Source organism: Dendronephthya gigantea, unplaced genomic scaffold, assembly GCF_004324835.1.
Source record: "Dendronephthya gigantea isolate DGI-Jeju-01 unplaced genomic scaffold, DenGig_1.0 000194F, whole genome shotgun sequence".
NCBI lineage: Eukaryota > Metazoa > Cnidaria > Anthozoa > Malacalcyonacea > Nephtheidae > Dendronephthya > Dendronephthya gigantea.
This window is the reverse complement of record NW_021163204.1, coordinates 295,930-320,012: the sequence shown is the minus strand read 5'-3', so window position 1 is coordinate 320,012 and position 24,083 is coordinate 295,930. Positions and strand designations below refer to the sequence as shown.

The 24,083-nt window shown below is 37.0% G+C and overlaps 3 protein-coding genes across 3 annotated transcripts; 1 reads left to right on the top strand and 2 right to left on the bottom strand.

Annotated features, from left to right (window-relative positions):
• Positions 1 to 9,399: 9,399 nt before the first annotated feature.
• LOC114539014 lies at positions 9,400 to 11,346 on the bottom strand. Its single transcript, XM_028559852.1, has one exon. The coding sequence runs from the start codon at positions 11,344 to 11,346 to the stop codon at positions 9,400 to 9,402; it is 1,947 nt and encodes a 648-aa protein (XP_028415653.1).
• A 681-nt stretch (positions 11,347 to 12,027) lies between these two features.
• On the bottom strand, positions 12,028 to 14,208 carry LOC114539013. Its single transcript, XM_028559851.1, has 2 exons — positions 12,648 to 14,208; positions 12,028 to 12,598 (listed from the first exon to the last, which is right to left on the bottom strand). Exons 1-2 carry the CDS (start codon positions 13,479 to 13,481, stop codon positions 12,050 to 12,052), a joined length of 1,383 nt encoding a protein of 460 aa, XP_028415652.1. The 5' UTR covers positions 13,482 to 14,208; the 3' UTR covers positions 12,028 to 12,049.
• A 2,112-nt stretch (positions 14,209 to 16,320) lies between these two features.
• Positions 16,321 to 22,460, top strand: LOC114538995 (isoaspartyl peptidase/L-asparaginase-like). The gene is made up of 7 exons (XM_028559830.1): positions 16,321 to 16,523; positions 16,672 to 16,731; positions 17,311 to 17,456; positions 17,993 to 18,143; positions 20,159 to 20,455; positions 20,560 to 20,732; positions 21,119 to 22,460. Exons 2-7 carry the CDS (start codon positions 16,677 to 16,679, stop codon positions 21,287 to 21,289), a joined length of 993 nt encoding a protein of 330 aa, XP_028415631.1. The 5' UTR covers positions 16,321 to 16,523; positions 16,672 to 16,676; the 3' UTR covers positions 21,290 to 22,460.
• The last annotated feature ends 1,623 nt before the right edge of the window (positions 22,461 to 24,083 follow it).

Here is a 24,083-nt window from a genome sequence, read left to right as displayed (position 1 = left end):
GTCGCTATATTTGTGATAAGGAAGGAATAGCATCTTGGAATGGCAATTTGGGTGATATTTGCGTTAGTTTTGGAGAGTATGAGAAAGCTATTTATTATTACAAAAAAGGTTTAGAAATGAGTACTGCTATAGGGGATAAGTCAGGCATAGCAACAAGCAATGTCAAATTGGGCATCGCCTACCGTTATTTGAGAGAATTCGCCAAAGCTATTGATTACCTCGAAAAAGGTTTGGAAATAAGTACTATTATTGGCGATAAATCAGGGATAGCAGATGCGAATGGCGGTTTGGGCATTGCTCATATATTCTTGGGAGAGTATGAAAAATCTATTGATTGTCAAAAAAAGTGTTTAGAAATTAGCACCGCTATTGGCGATAAGTATCAAATAGCAGAGGTCAATTGTTATATGAGCGTTGTTTTTAGATGTTTAGGACAATATGAAAAATCTATTGATTATTCCAAAAAAAGTTTAGAAATGAGTACTGCCATTGGCAATAAGTCCGGAATAGCAAAGAGCTATTGTCATTTGGGCAGTGCTTACCATAGCTTTGAAGAATACGAGAAAGCTATTGACTGTTACAGAAAGGGATTAGAAATTAGTACTGGTATGAGCGATAAATCTGCAATAGCCACTCAGAAATTGAATTTGGGCAGTGCCTACCTTGGATTAGGAGAATATGAGAAAGCCATTGACTATTACAAGAAAGCTTTAGAAATAAGCATTGATATTAATGATCCGTCACTCTTAGCAATTAGTAAAAGCAATTTGGGATTTGTACTTGTATTATTAGGACAATATAAAGGTGCAATATCATGTTTCATGGAATCTATCAGCATCCTTGACAAAATGTTTTTAAACTCAGTACCAGACCAAAATAAGTTGTCATTCACTAAACAATACTTTACCACCCATGTAAAGATCATGATTTGTTTTATTTCTGTGGGTCGCATTGAATCTGCATTATTAGTCATTGACCTTGGAAGGGCTAAAGAACTTCATTGCTCCATTGAAAGAAAAAAGAAATCTTTGAATACAAAAATGTTCGATTATGCAAGTTCGGGATGGAATAGAATCAAGAATGGTGAAGAACAGGTAGAAATCGAAGAATTACAAAGCATCCTCCAGGTAAGTAGCAACGATAGTTCCATTATAGTATTTGCTTTCGATTGGCCAGGTTTTCTAAATGTTTGGGTGTTGAATAAAGAAGTAATCTTTAGATATAGAGTGTCAAAATCAGAGGCACGATTGGAAACATTTGTGCAACTGATAAATGAATTGTTCAAAATGGTGAATGTGAATGTTAATCGGGATTCTTCGTTTTTCGAACTCAATTCAGTGCCCAGTATTGATGAAAAATCGATTCTTCCTTTGGACGTTTTTAAAGAAAAATCTCCGTCCAAAAATCTTTATCAGAAACCTTCTGTTGGGCATGATGATTTAAACCAAGACGGTATTTTGAAAACATTGTTTAAACTACTTATTGACCCTGTAAGCGATGTGATTAAAGGCAATAAACTTATAGTTGTTCCTGACAAGCAATTGTTTTTTGTCCCATTTTCGTCATTGATTGATGAAAATGGTTGTCATTTATCCCACAATTACAGCATTCAAGTTACGCCATCATTACACACTCTAAGGCTTAGCAATGAACGCTCTCAAGATCTCGGCCTTGGTTTTGCGTTGTTTGTTGGTAATCCAACCGTTGGAACGGTTTCCTTAAATGGAAAATAATTTTCACCCCCTGCCCTACCAAATGCTGCTAGAGAAGTTGAATGTCTTTCAAAGCTCTTCAATGCTAGACCCTTAGTGGGGCGTGAAGCTAGAAAACAGGTTGTACTGGATCTTTTATCTGGGGCTAGCATAATCCATATCGCTGCTCACGGTGAACAACTTCGAGGTGAAATAATGCTTTCCCCTAACGTTTCTTCGACTCGGCCATTTTCGACTCTTCCTTATCCAGACGACTACCTTCTCTCACAGAAGGATATTGTAAATACTTCTTTGCTAGCTAGCTTGGTAGTTTTATGCTGTTGCCATACCGGGCAAGGTGAGATTTCTTCCGAAGGTGTCGTAGGTATTGCTCGGGCATTTATAGCAGCCGGCGCTCGCACTGTTCTCGCCACACTATGGCCCATTAGTGATGATGCCACGAAAGAGTTTATGGAAGTATTTTATGGTGAGTTGTGCCAGGGAACATCGGTTTGTGAAGCCCTAAGAAAAACAAAGAATCTCTTCCAAAAACATCAAATCCAGGCTTACCGGTCTTACACAATCTGGGCCCCATTTACCATCTACGGGGAGGATGTGGTTTTTCAGAAACATGACATCGAAAGTATCAGAGATAAATCACGTGAAATGTTCTCAGGTTTTGTTGTATTACCCTAAAGTTTGTAAGTAATTAAATTATATAGCTTTGTTTAGTCTGTATCGAATTTTAAATATTCTGTTTTTTAAATCATTGTCAGTGGACATTTCCTGTATTCAAAGTGTGATAGTGCGTTGGGCGAAATACGATTGGTATGCAGTGTTGCAGTTATCGCCAAGCCGTAAGTATATATCAATTTCAATTCAAAATGTGATTTAATTAAGCCTTGTCAGCACTCTAGTTAATTGCAAGAATTCCCTATCCCCATTTTTTGCATACTTATTCGCTGGTCCCAAGAGGGGGAATAGCATTTTTTTGCAACTTGCATGAACCAGGCTTTCATCCCTTCGTTATTATTGGCTTTGCGTAAGTTCTTAAATTTCGGTTCAAGTGTCAAAACAATACGCTAGCAAACAAATGTTCTATTATTATTTTCACTCATTACGGCTTACATCAAATAGTTATATTTTTGAATATAAGAGAGGTGGTTGCCTGTATAAAATTTTTAGTATTGGAAGCAGCACTTTATTTGACTTTGCAGATTAAACTTTTTGTACAAGCATTTTAACTTGCTCCCCAGAAATAAATGTACTTGTTTCAGGCATGCGCGACATAGCAAAAAAAATTACTTGGAAAAACAAATGCAAGCTAACACCGTTCTGTTCAGCGTTTCCGAGATATATTTTGGTACATGTATTTGCATGTAGCAAATAAAGTGCATGTATCAAATAATATCTGGAAAAGTTAACCTTCAATTGCGAAATTCCAGATTTTTCTTACGATAACACAAATATTTAATTTATATGCGGCACCTTCTAATGTTAAGAAATTTTAAGGAAACTGAATTTAGTAAAAAAGTCAAAATTATTTATTAATTGATTTTTGTTCTGTAATTTTCTGTTATTCCAATAAGAGTTATATTTATACCAATCAAGGAATCTAGTTTGTAAATTTGATGGATTTGCATTTAAAAAACATTTTACTTTCACAAAGCTCTTCAGACAAAGCTTGGAAACACGCTAAACATAAAATCGTATTTGTCGAGTTAAAATAATTTTCTCGCAGACTGAAAAAATCTTCCATTGTAAAACCTATGTACCTACCCACCATTAATAAATGAGGTTCTCAAAGTATGCTTAAACTTCCATCAAGAAAGAGGAGAGTTTTAATTTTTTTTACAACGTTGTAAACATCAAACTCTTTCAGATATAACTTGATACTTATTTATAGATAAGAAATAACATACACTTTAGCCAACATTCTAAAACCTAGTGGACCGACATCACGCGTATTGTATTGATGTGTTTCCGCAATGAAGAAGGACGTAAAATATGTGAGGATCATCAAAGCGTTGTTCAGTGATAAGGACTTGAACTTGCAACGCCGAAAACATCGTTAAAAACATATGAAATAGTTCAATATTTTGCCTTCTGTTTGAAAAAAAGATAACATCAATCAAAGCGATCTATCTTCTACGACCCAGTTGAACACTCATGACATTTTTTTAACAATTGTTGACTAACGTCTTCACAGTTATTTCATCGGCGTAACAAAAATCGGGCAAATTTGAAACAATAATTGCTTCAAATACGAAAATTAGAAATCCGCAAGACTGCAAGAACAATTATTTTACATTGAGAAAATGAATGCACCTTCAACTCATCATATGGTATACCGTGATCATGCTACTCACTGAATTAGAAAAGGAAAAGCCATCAAATCGAAATATGTTACCGGTGTTAAAGTATTGGACAGGTGAAGGGTTGCATGGACATGCATGTGAAGGGTTGGGTATTGTGACAGTGCTTCAGTCGACTAAACGATATACACCCATGCGTTTATTTGTTGGCTTCATTTTTTGCTTCCTTATTTATCATCACACCAAGCAAGTGGTTATTGATCTTGTGCTTTAAATAAATCACCTTCACTTGTGCCTCGGAATTTTGTACAAATCGTGATCATAACTGGCCAAGTGTATTTAAGGAATGGAAGCGGATATGGATTTAAAGGCTTTTGTTTCATCTATATACTGCGTGGATCATGTTCAAACATTTTCATTAAAGGACGGTTATGGCGACCATGTCCGTACGGATATGCCGTTCAGTAGCGTTGTACGAGGAGAGACATCACATAAGCAAGGAAGTGCGGAAAGAATTATGCCAGTCCACAAAGTGGTTGAAGAATGTTGGTCGTAATGTTTACAGAAAATCAGTTAAACTTAAATTTTTATTTTTCAAAGAGTTAAACTTAAATTTTTATTTTTCAAAGTTTAATCGAAGATGAAGGGTTTTAGAATTGAGAAGATGTAGCCATGCACATACGTTTCCAATAATAAAGTTTTTTTTTCATTCATTTCATAAATTACATTTAACCGATGAAAAATAATTATCTGCATGTGCCTCTATTATACTGTTTCGTCAAAAGTTTTTGAAAATGAGCCATTGTTTATTTTCAGCCTCTATATTCGTCTCGCATTCTAACACCTTTTTATCTTCTAATACTGCGAGATGTTGCGAGGAATATGATTACAGCAAATAATAAAATAGTATAAGTGAAAACAATTGTTATAACCTGCAAGCTTCCAATTGTCAAGACAATTTTGAAGCTTAAAAAGTTGAGGCCTTCAATTATTAACGACATAGAATTACCGTAAATTATGAATATTGGACCCTAAATTACTAAGTTAGCAAATATAATTATTTCTATGTAGTACGTATCAACGCATGCTTTTAAGTTTTTTTTTCATGGATATTTTATTACATTATTTTCTTTTATTACAATGATTAAATACAACAATAAAAATGTAGTCAATATAAAATTTCAGCCGACGGGGACGGAACACGGGCTAGTCTTTGTGTTATGCATGTATGACAGGCAATTTATAACCTTCCTAATGGGCTCATGTACGTCTAGAAAGTTCACTTTAAACTCTCTAAACCCCCCATGGGACCTTTGTTTTCTAGTACTGTAAGTCACGCCTTAACGCGTCAACCCGAAGAGTTTTTTTTCTGGCAGAGCGAGGTTCAAAAGTTAAGCAGTAAAGTTTAACGTAACAAGAGGCCTCATTGTCAAGGTTTTTTTTACAACTTTACAAGTGGTAATGTAATGTCATTAAAAAACCTCTCGTCGTTTCGCGTCGTCGGTAGTACGTTAGGGAGGTTAAGATCGACTTCGATCCGCTACGTGTAACGCTAGCAATATTCAATCAGGCAAATGCGCAAACGTAACAATCGTCAAAAATCTGATAACACTGGAAGTCGCGAGTACCGTTTTGGTTTGGGGGCTGAAAATGGAAGTGGATAAGTAGACGAAGAACCGAAATTCAATTTACTGTATTATTGTCATTTTCTGCATGCAGTAGTTTTCTAATAATATTATTTACTTTTTAATTGTATAATGTTTCTGCTTTGTTTGGTGAGACTTAAGGATGGTGATTAAAGTTTTTGATGTGAATTTAGCCGCTGTATACTCCGCCATGTTTATTTACTTATTAAGGTGGACACAGACCGGACGCGAAGCGACAACGCGACGCGAATTTTGAGTTTTCAGAAGCATGTAAATGATATTCTGGAAGTTAAATTTGGAATCAATGGACGCAGACCAGTCAAAATGAATTATTGTTGAAACATCCTGCGCACGGCCTTGCCATGCAATAATCATAATTTTATAGCGTTGCTGGTACAATTAGGGGTTGTTAGAATAGTACTAGTACTTGTGATGTTTCAAATTTGGGAAAATTGAACTCTCCCTGCCCGCTCTTCTAATTTTGATAAATATTTCAAACATTACTCGTACTATTATTTTGGTAGTTACTCTACCACTGCACAGGTTCATTTTTCAATTGATTTGTGGAGTGGAGTTTGAATGGAGTGGATTTGATCTTTCATACAAAGTGTCAGCGTCGTAGTCCTTGATGTGCAAATAATCATTATTCATTTCTGCATAAATTATTTGTTTTCTTAATCAAGATGCACTAAAATATTAGTATAGCAGGAATAAATTGTCAGGCAGCATTGCTACGTCACTGCAATCTGTACGTATCAGTGTTTGTAGATATTTTCATGGTATAAAAGCGCGAAAATGAACGATGTCAATGGGTCAAAATTAAGAAATCCATCGGGCAGAACAGTGTATATGAATAACCCCCCCCCCGTATAGTTTCAACCCCAATGATATAAAATCTTTTAGATCAGTACAGATCAGTTTCACTTTCATTAAGCAAGTATTTCTAGGTTTGCAAATGTTATTCCTGGAAAACAATATTGTATTTGTAAGTCTCTTGCTGGTTTTGGAATGATAACTGCGCAGTCGTTGAATTCCGAATACAGAATTAAGATAATTAATGCATATCTTGGTCACGATAAGAACTGGGAAAATTGAAGGATTTCTTTTTGTCAGATTTTAGGACGTTGATAGATTAACTAAATAGAAATCAGCTCTACTATCATAAGTTTTGTCTTCTTTTTTTGCAACTAAGTAAAAGACTACCGAAAATTTGTTAATGCAATCAACAATTCATCTGTCAAATTTTTACCTTCGACGACTTCACAATTACATGATCGTAACATCGCAGCTACAACCTTACAAAAGGTACGAAGATTTATATTATTTGTTGTAGGAAATAAGAACTATGGTATTATTTACATCAGGACGATGAGAACTTTAAAAAGTATAACATTGGCGTTACTGTCAGACACATAGCTGGTGGAACAATCGTGCATGAAAAGTGTGACTTATCAGTGATTGTATAAATCTTTCGGGCCATTATTTCATTGGAATAAACTTTTAAATTGGCTAATACCACATAAATCTAAAATTGTGTCACAGACCCTTGAGTTTTTTGGGGTCAATTTGGATTCTTAACAGCGAGAATCATGGCACTTATATAGACCATGTTGACATAATTAGTTCGATGACGAGAAAGTCACACAATATGTAAAAGAGATTATGCATTTGTATGTTAAATTCCAATCTAAACAAAATGGCATTAAAAGCCCCGTTTCTCTGCAGTAATATTATTATTAGCACGGCCAAATTTGGTACCCGTGACCCATTTTTATCCGTGCTCAGGTTATCAATAAACATGGCGCTTCCGTTAGGAATTTCTTTGAAAGACTATCTATAGCAGAGTTTATTTACATGTACATGATCGTACATATTTTTGTGCAGGCTCAAGCAATGCACTTGGCTGGAAGTCAAAGTGGCTTTCTAAATTAACTTGGAGTTAATAACATTTACACCTGCAAGGAGATTGCTTTAAATGCCACTGTAAAATTAATGGTGTCGACGTAAACTAAAACTATTGCATGCTATGGTGTACTTTGTCAAAGTGGTGAACAAGATATTTGGCGAGATTTACATCATCGCGTGATATGTGTTGATGCGTGATTTTCTAATTTTAAAACCATTAAACCCGAATTATATCCACGCTGGGTAAATAATCAGTTATTATTAAACTCCACTTTCTGAGAACTTTGAAGATTATTATTACGGAAAAAAACGGCTGTAAAGGATCTAGATGGCATTAGGGGGCCTAGGATAACTTTGAAAACAAATTATTGGCAATTTTTTATTGACTTCAATGACGGTTTTTATGCGCATTTTGTTGACGCTAAAATTAGATCTGAAATAACATAAATTGTAGACTTTAACTACGACTCTGAAACTCTTAACTTTTGAATGTTTTATTTGATCTAACTCAATTCAGCGCTACGCGCTAGGTTCAAAGTTATTCACCTTTCGCGAATAGAAATAACTCAAAACGTGCTATCATAAACTCTCTATCTTACACTTTCAAAATCAAAAACGTTCTTACTGCGTACTGTCCGCGCCCGCGATACTCGCGGAACACTTCATGTCTCTACACGCTCCACCTCGGAAAGCGACGGAGGAGTCTTTCTTAACAAATATTAACATCATAATGTATAAACTAATCGAACGTTCCAGTTAACCTTTACATCTATTCGTCTAGAAGTTTCTTCTCTAGAAGGCATATCTTTCTGATGTCTCTTTGATAAATGCCGTCTGCTGTCCGGATCGTGACTCGTCGCACAATTCCATCGACGTCTGGAAAGACTTCCGTGATCAATCCCTTTGGCCATTGACCTCGAGGGACGTCTTTATTCACCAGCATCACTAGGTCCCCGACATTATGATTAGGCGTTTTCTGTAACCATTTTTGAGTTTGTTGTAAGGTCGGCAAGTATTCGCTTACCCATCTTTTCCAGAAACTGTCGGCTAACATCTGAATATATTTCCATCTTGCGTTGTAACCGTCTAGATCTCCAAACTTTCCCGCTGACGTGGAGGAATTTTGACGAAGCAATAGTATATGGTTTGGCGTCAAAGCTTCGAGATCATTTGGGTCACTGGATACTGGCGTGATAGGTCTGTCGTTCATTATTTTCTCTACTTCTACCATAAACGTTCTCAGGCTCTCGTTGTTTAATTCACGGTTTCCAACTAATGAACGGAGGATCTTCTTAGTAGAACGTATCAGACGTTCCCAAACGCCTCCCTGATGGCTCGCGGCCGGAGGGTTGAACTTCCACTCAATATTCCTTCTGGATAACGAACCTTGTATTCTTTGTTGGTCCCATTCTTTCAACGCTTGGAGTAGATCTTTCTCTGCACCTTTAAAATTCGTGCCGTTGTCACTACAAATGATGCGTGGAGCTCCTCTTCGACCAATGAAGCGTAAAACAGCGTTGATGAAGCTATCGGCAGACAGGTCTTCTGTTATTTCGATGTGCACCGCTCTATACTTCAAACACGTGAAGATACAACCGTAACGTTTCCCTAACGATTCGCTCTTTTTCGATCTGGTCCTCGGACCAAGCTTGACGAGTCGCCATCGCTCCAGTTTTTCTTCTTCGGAAGCTCTGATACCTCTGGAGGCGTAATCGGCTGGATTAAGCTCTGATTTGACATGACGCCACTGTTCCGGCTTAGACTCTTCGCGGATGGCTGCGACGCTGTTGGCAACGAAGATGACGAAGCGTCGGGACTCGTTTGCTATGTATCTGAGGACGATCATCGAGTCCAGTATAGAACTCTGTCAAGATCGAGTCGCCCTTTCAACTCTTTAACGATGATTCTGTTTACTCGCGTTGCCAACGCTGCTGCTGTAAGCTCTAACTTCGGAACCGTGACTGCCTTCTTTAGGGGTTTGACCTTCGCTTTGCCCATGACGAAGCTGCAATGTACTCTTCCAGCGTCGTTAACTAGGCGCAAATAAGACACTGTTCCGTATCCATGTTCCTGCGATGCGTCCGAGAAGTGATGCAATTCGACTTCCCTAAGCTTTCCGAAATCCTTTGGCTTGAAACATCGTTCCAACTCATATCTATCGAGACTCGCCATATCTTCTTTCCATGTGATCCAACGTTTATGCAGTTCCGTTGGGAGTTCGCAATTCCAATCAAGCTTCAATCTGCATAACTCTTGATTTATTTCTCTACCGGGCAAGATCAGAGGACCGGCAAAGCCCAAGGGATCATAGATCGTTGCTATCGATGATAAAACACCTTTCTGATTGCTAGGTTCCTTCTTGTTACTAGCGACAAGGACAATAGTGTCCCTTTGAACGTCCCATCTAAGACCGAGAGCGTGATCTACGGGCAAGGCTTCTTCCGATTTCAAATTCAGATCTTTGACTACAGGAGCTCGAGATTCAGGTGGGAATTGTTCCAGCACTTCGCGTGAGTTCGAATTCCACTTGGTAAGTTTGAAGCCACCCTTTGCTAACAGATTCTCTAGTTTCTTGCTTACTGATACCGCTATGTCCGGGGTTGTATACGACTTTAGGAGGTCGTCCACATAAAAATCATGGAGGACGGCGTCAATCACCTCAGGGGGATGATCTTCAGCATTATCTTTGGCGGTTCTTCTAAGGGCGTATCCCACGACGCTGGGGGATGACTTGGCGCCAAAAAGATGTACTAGCATTTGGTACGTTTTTGAGGCTTTGGTGATGTCACCATCCGGCCACCATAAGAAACAGAGCACACCGCGATGTTCTGGAATCACGTGAACTTGGTGAAACATTCTTTTAATGTCTGCCGTTACCGCCACAGTTTCGACTCTGAATCTAAGCATCACCCCGATAAGCGTACTCGTATTCTCTGGTCCTCGCAATAGTTCGTCATTCAGTGAAGTTCCTTCTGTTTTGCTCGCGCAATCGAAAACCACTCTAGGCTCTCCCGGTTTCCTTGGATGCCATACCGCATGGTGCGGCAAATACCATAAGGGCTGTAGCTTTGATAACTCTTCTTCGGGGACTACTCTAGCCGCTCCTTCTTCTTGGTACTCGTTCATAACAGTACTGTATTTCTTTCGGAGGTTCTCGTCTCTTTCCATCCTTGATTTCAGGTAACTTAATCTTCTTTCTGCTGTGGGAAGGCTATTCGTGAAGTGTGGAGTGTTATGTTTGAAGGGTAGACCGACTTGATAATGCCCATTTTTCAGAACTGTCGTTTCAACCATCATTTCTTGTGCTTGTCGATCCTGAAAGGACGGGTTTTCTTCGACGTCATCACTCAGATCATTGAATTCCACGTTGTACATCCGCTCTAACTTCTGCTCTAGGACTTCGTACTCAGAGCGTGAATAGTTAATTGAGACCTTCTCGTCTCCTTGCGAACCAATCGGACCGAAAACTGTCCACCCTAATGGCGTCCTCACAGCGCAAGGTTGTCCTCTTTGGCCGTCTCTTCTTTCAAGATAATTATCAATAATGTCCGGTCTATCACCCCCTATCAGGATAGTGACTTGCTTGTCTCCTGTCTCGGGCAAGGTAACGTCTTGGAGATGTGGCCACTCTCGGACTTCTTCATTGGTTGCGATGTGACTTGTATTTACTGGTAAACGATCAGTGGTTAGAACTCTTTCAAGCCGGAAGGTCTCGTTGCCGGTCACTGACTTCACATCAAGCTGTATCTCGTATCCAGATTTCTTTTGTTGAGAGTTCACAGTCGTCATGGTGTATTCTGCTGACTTGGAGTCATGAATGCCGAGTTGGTGGATCAAACTCTCCAGGCAGAGTGTGGTATCTGAACCACTATCTAAGAATGCATGCGTGATAAGTTCGGTATCACCTGTTACACTCTGAACCTTTACTGGCACCACTTTAAAGCAAACTCTTGGTCGACTAGTTCGAATCGCGCTGACATTTGCAGCTGAGCTCGATTGTATCTGTCTGGAGGCATCTTGGCCCTCTGGGGGTTTCTGGTCAGTCTTGGCAGGGTCGGTCTTGGTCACATCTTCTTTATTAGGGGGATCCTTTTCTTCTTCGGTGCTGGGATGTATCAGTTGATGGTGAGGTTTTCCACATCCAGGAATGCGGCAGGTAAAACCACTCCTACATGCTCTAGCGAAGTGACCTTCGCCAAGACACAATCTGCACAGCTTTTTTTAATTGATCACTTTCAATTTGTCCTTAAAAGACAACGCTTTGAACTCCAAGCATCTCCAGATTCCATGTTGGCCAGAACATTGTTTACATGTCCTATTCCCTCTTCAGATGCCTCTTTCTTCATTCTGGGTTGCATACACATGGATTCCCTTTGTTTGCCCTGACTTTACATTACCCTGATAGTTCTTAACGTCTTTCTCTGACTTGAGTTCCCTTCCATATCTATTATTTCTACGCTCAGCAACACTCTTCAGGAATTGAACAAAGTCATTAAAATAATTGTGCGATGCCCTTTGTTTGGATCAGGTCTCCTGCTTTGTCAGCCCATTTTCTCTTCAAGTTCTCCTCCGGTAATTTCCTCATCAACATGATAATGATGTCCTCGTTATCGAGCCTGTTAGAGTAATTGGAACCCATGCTCTTCAGAGTTCTCTCGCTATCTTCCAAGTGACGAACAAATTCCATTAATGCGCTTGCATCAGCTTTCCTAATTTGCAGTCCTTTTATCTTCTCTAGGTGGGCTTCAACGATCATGTGAGACTTGCCAAAGTTGCGCAGAAGGCACTCTTTAGCTTCTTTGTACCTTGTACCAGCTTCAAGATTCACACAACTGCGAATCGCCTCTCTAGCTTTGCCGACACATTGTGCCAATAGACGAGTGAATCTTTGTCCTTCGTCGAGAACCTGGGCTTCAATGTTGTCTTTGAAGTTTGATGTGAACTCCGCATATTCCAATGGGTCACCGCTAAACTTTAAAAGCTCAATTTTTGGGAGAGAGGGTCCCTCTCTTATTGCCTGTGCAATAGAATTCCATGCCTCAGTTTGTGCAAGCATCGGTTGGAGCTGTTGTGTTTTCTTGCGGGATCACGATTTCCTGTGGCTGAGGTCGGGGTATGAATTCTTTCGTAGATGGGTCAAGAGCAACTGGATTTTCTTGGGCGGGATTATTTTCATCTTGTGGAAGCACTTCTGATCTAGTTACGTTTTTCTTCATCTGGTGATCTTGGAGGTATGCATTCATTCCGTCCATTCCTTCCTCTTCAGGTACCTGATCAATCACGAAGTCCATCTCTGCTTGCTTGAGTTCTGTCTCTGCAGCGAGCAAATTTAGCTTCCTATTTAGCTCAACCTTAGCCTGTTCTGTCACTTCGAGTTGACGTTCCAACTCGTGTTTTTTCTTCATGGCTTCCATCTTCAGTTTTACCTCTTCTATCGCCTTTCTCCTTTCCTTCGCACTACTTCGGCTTGATGATGCTTTGCTCCTTCTACTCATCCGAGAGGCTACACTGAGATTGAATTCAGAAGGTGGTGCTGCAAACCGTTCTTTATTTATCTCCCACATGCTAATTACACAGTCTATTTGCAGCTTGAGGTCTCTCTGGTTGTTGTAACTATCCGTCATCAAGTTTCGTTTCCCTTGATCACTCTCTTGTTCCATATACCGCTCGTGACTAATGACGAATTTATGAAATGCATCTTCGTATTTGGCCTTGCTTGCTTCTACTTGCCTTGATTCTGTCTTAAGATCTCTCGTGAGTTGTTGTATTACACTTAGTTCCTTCTTAAATTCTTCCAGCGATTTATTCCTTTCTTGCTCTACGTCGGTGGCAGTTACTGGCCTTTCTCCACCACCCTCTGACTGTCCCTCGCTTAATCGTGCTTCCACTTGAATTTCCTGAACACTCTTTTCGCTTGTTGCCATAGTAACAGTTCAATCCTGACTTTCGAATTTAACTCGTGAAAATTCGTGAATAATTCATATCTTTTAGCTTTGTAATCATTAGATATACTCATATACTGTAGCACCTTGAACACCTTTCGTTCACAAATACTGCAATCTTCTTCTTTCGCAATCCTTTCTATTCGAAACAACTTCGTCTTCGCTCTATCGTATAATAACTTTGAATGATGTAGACTTTAACTACGACTCTGAAACTCTTAACTTTTGAATGTTTTATTTGATCTAACTCAATTCAGCGCTACGCGCTAGATTCAAAGTTATTCACCTTTCGCGAATAGAAATAACTCAAAACGTGCTATCATAAACTCTCTATCTTACACTTTCAAAATCAAAAACGTTCTTACTGCGTACTGTCCGCGCCCGCGATACTCGCGGAACACTTCATGTCTCTACATAAATATTTGCATAAAAATAGCAATCACAAAATAACAAAGTATAGTTTACAGTTGTATTGAGTTCCATGCTGGTTTTGGAATGGCAACTAGGTGTAGTCATTAATTGTCATTGCTTTTCAAATAATTACCAAGTGTTTATTTGTCACGAAAACTATGTCGATGACCTTAGACACATTATAATTATTTAGTTTTCCTGGCGACCGCGCTAACAGCTTCAAGTGTTGCATGTTGCCAATAGCTTTCCCTAAAATTGTTCGCCAAAAGAAAAAAGAATTCCAGAATGCCATTCCATTTAGCCCATGCAAGATTAACCATCTTGGTCACGTCAGTTGTTATGATTCAATTTGTTTACATTGCTTGAAATGAAATCACACAACGATCGCATACCACAATTTTTAAAATATTATTTTCATATAAGAAACATTTTCCGTGTTTCTATACAGTTATAGAAACACGCCTCTCGACCAATCAGCACGCGCCTACTATAAATGTTATATTATAAAATTATCTAAATGTGGTAAACTGCTCATATTGACGAACGTAACAACCTTCCAAAACGTATCAAGATTGAATGAGAGATATTCATTGTTGTAGAACATTGAAAACAAATTGGCGTGTTTCCATCAGACATATTAAAATTGAATATTCTGGAATATTCTTATGATAAAGTACGGACAAAATAGTTTAGCTAATTTAGAAAAAATTGCATGATTACTTGCCTGGTATCCTTTATACATCATCTGACGCGTGGTGAGGGTCGAGAGACGTTTTCTGTTGTGTACAATCTTTCGTGCAAAAAGCAATATTATGCTGGTTGTATAATATTCTAGCAGAAAATTCTGGAAGACAATTCATTTTCTGCAGTAGTTTTCTAATAATATTACTTGGTTTTTAATTGTATAATGTTTCTCCTTTGTTTGGTGAGACTTAAGGATTGTGATTAAAGTTTTTGATGTGAATTTAGCCGCTATACTCCGCCATGTTTATTTACTTATTAAGGTGGACACGAAGCGACAACGCGATGCGAATTTTGAGTTTTCAGATGCATGTAAATTGAATTCTGGAAGACAAATTTGGAATCGATGGACGCAGAGCAGTCAAAATGAATTATTGTTATGTAATAATTATACAAGAAAATTATGATAGTTTTAAAATAATTTTGTTTGATTTTGAAAAATGAAAAACGTTGAAAATTCGCGCCGTGTTGCCAATTCGTGACCGTGCCTGTGCGGGCCTTTACGGATGTCACAATCTTAACGCTTTAAAAGTTCCGCGTAACGAAATCGTAATACGTCATGAATTTTCGTATCAATAATGGTAGTGGAAGTAGATCTTGACCTCCTTACTGAAGCATCACTGCCCCTCTAGCTTAAAGATCCTGCGCACGGCCCTGCCAAAAATCATGTAGTGTTACTGGTACAATTAGGGGTTATTAGAATAGTACGCGTGATGTTTCAAATTTGGGAAAATTGAACTCGCCCTTCCCGCTCTTCTAATTTTCATAAATATTTCAAACATTACTCGTACTATTATTTTGGTTGTTACTCTACAACTGCACAGGTTCATTTTTCAATTGATTTGTGGAGTGGAGTTTCAATGGAGTGGATTCGATCTTTCATACAAAGTGTCAGCGTCGTAGTCCTTGATGTGCAAATTATCATTATTCATTTCTGCAGAAATTATTTGTTTTCATAATCAAGATGCACTAAAATATTAGTATAGCAGGACTAAATTGTCAGGCGGCATTGCTACGTCACTGCAATCTATACTTACTAGTGTTTTGTAGATACTTCATGGTATACAAGCGCGAAAATGAACGAAGTCAATGGGTCAAAAGAAATCCATCGGCAGAACAGTGTATATGAATAACACTCCCCCCCCCCGAAATCCGTATAGTTTCACTCCCCATGATATAAAATTATTTAGATCAGTACAGATCAGTTTCACTTTCATTGGGCAAGTATTTCTAGGTTTGCAAATGGTATTCCTAGAAAACAATATTGTATTTGTAAGTCTCTTGCAGGTTTTAGAATGAAACTGCGCAGTCATTGAATTCCAAATAGAGAATAATTATCTTAAAGCGTATCTTCGTCACGATAACATTGAAAACAAATTGGCGTGTTTCCATCAGACATATTAAAATTGAATATTCTGGAATATTCTTATGATAAAGTACGGACAAAATAGTTTAGCTAATTTAGAAAAAATTGCATTTTTACTTGCCTGGTATCCTATATACATCATCTGACGCGTGGTGAAGGTCGAGAGACGTTTTCTGTTGTGTACAATCTTTCGTGCAAAAAGCAATATTATGCTAGTTGTATAATATTTTAGCAGAAAATTCTGGAAGACAATTTGTGGTGATTATATATGCATGGTTGCACATAAAATTAATACCTACGACAACGTATTCATAAAAGAAAATGTCGTGACAATTTAGTCCTGCTATGCTCGCTGCATGACTGTGAAAACAATAAATTACGAGTGAAATGACAATTATCATAACTCGTCTGGCAAGGCCACTAATCAAATCTACATCGCATCACTCAAGGAAAGATCTCGTAAAAGCCTTGAATTCGTTCTTTGAAAAAAAATTCACATGAGATAGGTATTCTAATCACTAATTCGACTTATAACTAAGCTTTCGTTCGTGCCAGGGCATGCTAGAAACTTGTGATGACTTCTTTGTTTTTAAACAAGCTCTGTATACTTTGACATTAAAAATCATACTGGACAATGTTTATCCTTTTTTTAAGGTGAAATGGCAGAGAAACCAACGCCATCATCGGATCAGTCAGCAATAGCCTCAAACCAAGGTGAAAATTTTACACTAAACCTATTTTTTGTCAGTTAATATAGTTGGACTGTGCTCTAGTTAATCATCGCACAAAGTTCTGAACTATACAATTCGTCATTTTTGCATGATCACGGAATTTTTTGACTTTGTCTGTATATATAACAAGCAGTGCTTAATTTAAATTCACCTGATGAGTGTGGCAAGCACTGCTTGTTTTACGAAACAAATTTGTAGTAAATAAAATCATATGAATTTAAGTAAACCAAGTATATTGTTTTTTTATATTGTCTTTTTAGCTCTATACCTTGGTATATCGAGCACTTTACTGATAAAATATATATCATATATATATATATATTTCAGTGGTCCTGTACCAGCACTTAAAAATTAATGCGGTAATCCTGGTGAAGATCGGTTTCACTTTCATAAGTCAAGCATTTCGCAAGGGCTAATTTTTTTCCTGGGAAATAACAAAAGCTCACAGTATGTTGTCAGGATCACGCTGGCAGGAATGATAACTGCACGAATATTTCTGAGGATTGTTGTATCACACTTCCCTAACCTAATAGTACAAAATATACAATCATAATTATTTAAGGTACGGGTGATTTTCCGAACAGAGGTCTACGGATTATTATTGTACATGGTGGATTGTATAATCGTTTGCTTAAGGAGAAAGGGCTCATGGGAATTTTCATGAAGGGAATTGAAGAGGCTGCCAAAAAAGGGTATCAGTTCTTAGAGGTCAGCAAAATGTGTTATCTATAGAAGCAAAATAGTACTATTCATAGCGAGTTTAACGATTACTCAGACATCGTCCGATTGCAGGCCTGTATGTTTATGATAATATGCACAGTTATTTTAACTTAGTCAATGAAGATAGTATAGTTCAAGCTTACCAAATTACCGTATAGTAGCTGAAAATGGCATACACTATACAAAACTGATGAAAACAATAATAAAATTTGAACTACGGGGAAAAAAGACAAAAAGATCGAGAGAAGGATCTTATCTGCATGGAAATGTTATAATTGGCAATATTTATGTTTTATATAGAGCGTAACAAATGTAGCCAATTACGAAATGGTTTTATCATCGTCAAATGTTCCTGTCGTTCTTGAAGTTCAACGTTTGCTATAAGTTCAACATACGCTATGAAATTTATAGTTCTGCAATCGAATAATATTTTCACAAAAATGCAAATTAGTTACGGCGTCCTGTCTTTCCTTGTCTGCGATTTTTTGTCATATAAATTATAATGATGATGCTTCCTTATAAAGGATGGTGGCACAGCTGTTGACGCAGTCGAGGCGGCAGTTCGTCATTTGGAGGAAGATGTGAATTTCAACGCTGGTCGTGGGTCATTTTTGAATAGCAAGAATAAGGTGGAATGCGACGCAATGATTATGGATGGAAAAACACTGGAAGCAGGTATGACTATTATTATTATTTAAAATTCGAACAAAAATCAATTCATGAATTTATAATAAAGGCAGCTGGTTAATTACGCCATTATGGATTATGGGTTCTCTCAGCTTAAGCAAATGTTCAAATCTCAAGTTCAAAACACCACAAAATTGTCACGTTAAATTTCGTCTTTGGAATATCTATTCTGTACGTGTTTGACGTCGTTGCTGAAAGTTTTGTAGTGACATTTGTTCTCTCAAAATTCATACAAAGCTACGCTTTCAGAAACACTCTTTCTATACAAATGAGAGATAAATAAAGTAAACCCTCCGCAGACCATCCTTTATTTTATTTCTATATCTACGATTTATAAGGCTTAAAACAAATTAACATAAATATTTTTGGAATTTGGAATTGAATAGATTTGTCACACAAATTACATAGTCACAATTATATAATTATTTACAATGTTCAAGAAAAAAGTATTAATTTACAAGAGTATATTAGAAAGAGTTACAAGATATGGTATTTATGTGACGAGGAGGTTTTGATGGGAAACCACTTGGCTTGTTATGTGTATCAAACCTCTTCATATACTACGTATATCTCAGTGATAATTATATGAACATTGTTAATTATGTTAATTTGCTATAGATCAATTTGCTAGAGAATATGATGGGCCGAGATGTTTTTTCATTTTTTTGGTATATGATGCACTATGTATTCATTTTATTATTATTGAAATTGTTGTAAAGAAGTGATCATTGATATTATTTGAGGACTTCTTCTTGCAGTTGTAACCAGGGTATAAAAATCATCTGGGTACAAAAATCAGTAAATCAGAGGCTTCGACAAAACTGAATTATCATTTCCTTCATATTGCATGTGACTTTGACACTCCAAAATATCAAGTAGTTTTATTATATCTAGCGAAAACACGTTTATTTTTTCCCAAATGTAAATTAGAATTTAAAATTTTCGTCTCTTTTTACTACTATTAGTTAGAAGATTAAGGACAAAAACACCAGGCGTATGATAGCTCAGTTTTGTCGAGACGCCTTATGACGTCATGATCTCAAATCAGCTGGAATGTAAAATTGATTAGCATTCCTTGCCTTGTAATAACCCATTTCCAAATCGAGCAGGCGGTCTAGTCGCGAGCCGCGAAGCATCTATGGACTGTTTGGAGGCACAGGAAATATAAGTCTGAAATCTTTTGTCCCTCCAAACAGTCCATAGATGCTTTGGGTTTCGCGACTAGACCCAGTACCCTGCTCGTTTAGGAAATGGCTAATTATGTACTTACCGTTTAAATAAGTTTTCAAAATGGGCTAGTTTATAATTATCTTACGATTATCGTGAAATTTGAGTAATGTAGCATTTTTAAATATCAAGTTGGTATGAGGATCGTAACTACTCTTGTTTAGAATTCTGACAATATGTTTTTGGAGAATTACCTAACGAGTTAGATTGGATAAATACGTATATGCCTACACTAAATTGCAATATTGCGGATTGGGATACTGTGATTGTTTTAGTAAAAAAGCTGGATTATTATTATGCTGCGTATTATTCCTATCGATTTGGAAATCCTATTTCACACATGATTAATGTGATATTTCCAAGAGGGGTACTCATGCATCTAGGAAAACACCGAAGAAAACTTTTTCCTTTGTTTTGAGTAAATTTTCTGTTATTAAGTACAATTTTAAAGTTTGTTTTTTTTCTCGGGTTGAATATCATAAATTTTGTTTTATTAACATTTAAAGACAATTCGTTTGCTCTGAGGCAAATCGAAAGTTTTTGTAGCTCGCCATTTATTACATTAATTAGCCAAATGCACTGAATTAGTATGCGAAAAGAACAAGTTCGTACCGTCAGAAAAAAAAATTAAATAACGTGGAAAAATTCGCCCAACGGGCTCGTTGTCCCACTGATTATTTTTCGTTCCCCCAAATTCCCACACGTGTTTCTATAACCGTATAGAAACATGGTAAATTGTTTTCTATTTCTTAATTGGTAATTACTAATGCGTTTAGGTGCGGTAATGGCAGTACGACATTTTCAGCATCCTGTAATGCTCTCCAGAGCAGTTATGGAAAAATCGGAGCATTGCGTCTTGTGTGCAGATGGAGCCTACGAATTTGCTCAATCAAAAGGCTTCGCGTCAATTTTGGATGATCCTGATGACCTGATAGTTCTGGAAGGAGATGAAGAAAAAAATGAAATTTCTATGTTACGTCCAGGCGTGGTAGGTGGCCTTGATCAATATAGCGATTCTGTAGCAGCAGTTGCAATCGACAGTAAAGGCAATTTTGCGTGTGCAATGTCGACAGGTAATAGTTTAGTTTATGTTTTATGTTATATAATAATGTAGAGAAAAATGAAAAATTGTCTGACAAGACGTCTTAAAACAATGTAACGATCTTGTTTCTATCAGGTGGCACACCCAAAAAACTAAAAGGTCGTGTTGGCGATGTACCTCTAATTGGTTGTGGAGGTTATGCCAATGATTATGCTACCGCGGCAGCTTGCGGCCATGGAGAATCTATAATAAAAATGACTTTAGCAAAAGAGATCGTCTACAATATTGAAAGAGGACAGAATGCTCAGGTTAGTTGATTATACTTTGCATAATGATGAGTGCAAGTTCTTTCGTGTACTTAGTACTTCTAATTCCTAGGTATGCATTTTGTGGTATTTTATCCCCTAAAATTCAGTGAAAAATAGTCAGAACCGTCAGAACCTCGTCCCTTCGAATAACCTGTTCTTTATAACTCTCGTTTCGCGATTTTATGATCATTCAACCTAGGCGTGTCAAACCCCATCGGATTTAGTATCTTAGTATTCTATTAAGGGGGTTTGTAAATAAAGTAGCAATGCCTAAGTTACCATTAATTGTATTGATATAGAACGTAGTGTTATTTTTGTTTTTTAGCGTGTGCAATAGAAGATGTTTTATATTTATAAAGTTTGGGTTTATATTTCTTTAACATTAGGAAGCGGCAAGGAATGCTGTTGAAAGAATGAATTCTGAAGATCGTGTGACAAAATTTGCTGGTGTGATTGCGATTGATAAGCAAGGAAACATGGGTATCGAAACCAATGCTACATTTATGCCTTGGGTCTCCATTAGGAATGGTGAGATGGACTGGAGCCGGGACGAATAAAAAGTCTTACATCCGTGTTGCCGATTAACGTGGAAAGCAAAAATGAATTGCATTTTAAAAAGTAATAACGTACACTGAAAGCTTGTAATCATTAGACTTTGAATTGTAATTTCACTTTTTTTTAGTTTCACTTTCAATGGTTGAGTATTTCCAGGTACTGGAGGTGTTCTTCCAGGAAAATAACATAAGTTCATAGTACTTGTAAGTCTCCTGCTGGTTTTGTAATGACAACAACATAATGATTGCATTTAGAATAATTGTCTCAGTTAAATCTATCTTGGTCATGAAGACAATCGATACACTGGTCTTTCTTGCATGCAGCTGTTGAAATCGTCTCACGAAATTTTTCTGAACAACAAAAATTAAAGAATTTCTGTTATGTCTTATCCAGGCAGTTGACAATCAAATCTTAATATAACCATAAATGATAGCAACTAGCTAAATGAAGGGCTGCCTACCACAATTTTTGAAATATTTACACATGTTTATGTGGGCAATTTCACAATTATATATTATTGTAAATTGTTTTGGAACTTAAAAACAAAATTGTCTTTATGGCAATTAGAATATTAAAAAAACATTGGCGTTACAGATACTGATACACCTCGTATGGAGGCCGATACAAATATCGTGCATGAAAAGTACTGTACCTAGCTGTGATTATCGAGAAAATTATATACAGCGTTTTATACAGACAGAATTAAAGTGGCAATTTAGAAAGCAACTTGAAATTACTAGTCTTGTGAAGTGCTGCTAAGCGCAATCCATCAGTATATAGTCAACGTACCTAGGCCTTTTAGGGAATTTTTTTTAATGAGCATGTTCACAATGTGCATCCGCAATAGAACTAACAAGCGCAAGGTTGTATGTATATTAGCTCCTGCTTGCTTGGAGGTCGTCATATAAGACATTATAAAAAGTGCAGAGTTTAGACCAAAATATAGTGCACTATGGCGCTTGTGAGATATCTTCGGCATTATCATAACTTTTCTCAAGTCGAAATGGCCAATTATAAGTGAAATAAAGTCTGACCAAGCGAGATTTTTCGCAGCTAAATGTGTTGTGAGACGTGGTTTCCTGCATGCATGATTTAAATTTCATTAATTTTTTGTCTATAATTATACAACTGGTCTAAACTTTTTTTGCGTGATTTCTATAACATTAAAATAAATTTAATACGTATCTATATTAATAGGATTTTAATATTCTTTGGCACTCAACATAATGTTATTATTTATTTTCGCAAACTGATAAAAAAGCTTAAGGTTAATATGCTTTATATATTACTGATAGCCGATAGCTTTAATGAGCTTGTGTGTCAAAACGCCGTACGGCTTTCTATCAATAATACATTTTAACAAACCTATCTCGTTCTGAAGCGTAGATACCCTGGCGACGGCAGTAAAATTTGAGCACAAATGGCCTACATGTATATATAGATAAAAATCGCCATTGGTTAATAAGTAAATCAAGATCGGTTTTCATCAGTCAACTATATATATAGTTTAAAATTATGCATATTATGTTCTTTCAGGAAAATAACAATTCGTACACAGAGTTTTTTTAGTTTTATGCTGATTTTGGAATGGCATGCAACTATCCATGCATACATAGTAATTGCATTTTGTATAATTATCTTAGAGCGTCTCTGCGTCACGAAGGCGCGATAAAATAAAGATCGTGGATGATTCACTTTAGTTGACTTCGTAGCCGCCAAAATGCTGTAACTAAAATCACAAGAGTTTCAGTAAACAGATCTAGGGTGTTTAAATATTAACAAAACAAGTGAAATCCATCATCATAATAACATTTGTTTTATTCGTTTGTAAAAAATAATGGCCGCCTACAAAAATTTCACATTGAAAATTGATGATGCTTTACCTCCCTAATTGCTGTTGCTATTAGCAATCTTTTTGCAAAAACATTCCTGAATATAATTCGGGGTTATAATATTATGTATTTAGTAGCTATAATACGATATTCATTGCGCTTCAAATTGAAAATGCGACAGCGTATATTCATTAAATCTTGATAGCACTACTCTTGGAAAGGTCTCGAGAAAGATTTCTTTTATTTATTTAAAGGAAAATACTTTAGGTACTCTTAATATTATGACATATAAGTCAGTTGCTGTTCATGACAGGACTTATACGAGATTAGGTATTTGTTATAAAATCTCTAGGCACAATTAACTGGACTTTTGCATCAATTTGCGTCTCAATTCAACTGTGGTTGCCTTTCCTTCCAATGCAAATAGTTTTCCGTAGACATTTTGTATTCTTGACCCACAGCTTTTAATAGCCGAAAGGTTCAAACTATGAATTCAATAATATCAAGTTCAATATTTTATTGTCTTAATTAAGTCAGTAACTTTGCAAGTGCCATTTTTTTCTTCCAGGAAAATGACAAAAACTCACAGTATGTTGCCAGTATCACGCTGGCAGGGGTTCTAACGGCAGGTTGAGACGTCTTGCAGCTAAAATGCGGATATTGAGACAACCCCAGTGCTTTAAAAGTTTAGAAGCGTTGTGAACCAAAATGTTTTTCGACATTCAGAAGCACATCGCACTTTATAAAGTAACTACATAAGTTCAAAAATGTAAAAAAACCGCATATGTTTACATATGGACATAACTTTCACTTTGTCTTTGTCTAACACTTTGGAATTCGCGCTTATATTAAAAGCTTTTTTATATATTATACTGTAAGAGCTTATATTAGCATGTGCAATGTGTTCACGAATGTAAACATGGTTCGTGCTCTGGTTGATCATATTGCTCCATCGCGTGCGACG

Excerpts from the sequence above, each read along its gene's own strand:
- LOC114539014 (XM_028559852.1), bottom strand. The coding sequence starts at position 11,346 with ATGACGACTGTGAACTCTCAACAAAAGAAATCTGGATACGAGATACAG.
- LOC114539013 (XM_028559851.1), bottom strand. The coding sequence starts at position 13,481 with ATGGCAACAAGCGAAAAGAGTGTTCAGGAAATTCAAGTGGAAGCACGA. Across the intron at positions 12,599-12,647 it reads GACCTCAGCCACAGGAAATC|GAGGCATGGAATTCTATTGC; the intron begins GTGATCCCGCAA and ends CTTGCACAAACT.
- LOC114538995 (XM_028559830.1), top strand. The coding sequence starts at position 16,677 with ATGGCAGAGAAACCAACGCCATCATCGGATCAGTCAGCAATAGCCTCA. Across the intron at positions 17,457-17,992 it reads AAGGGTATCAGTTCTTAGAG|GATGGTGGCACAGCTGTTGA; the intron begins GTCAGCAAAATG and ends TTCCTTATAAAG. Across the intron at positions 18,144-20,158 it reads TGGAAAAACACTGGAAGCAG|GTGCGGTAATGGCAGTACGA; the intron begins GTATGACTATTA and ends TAATGCGTTTAG.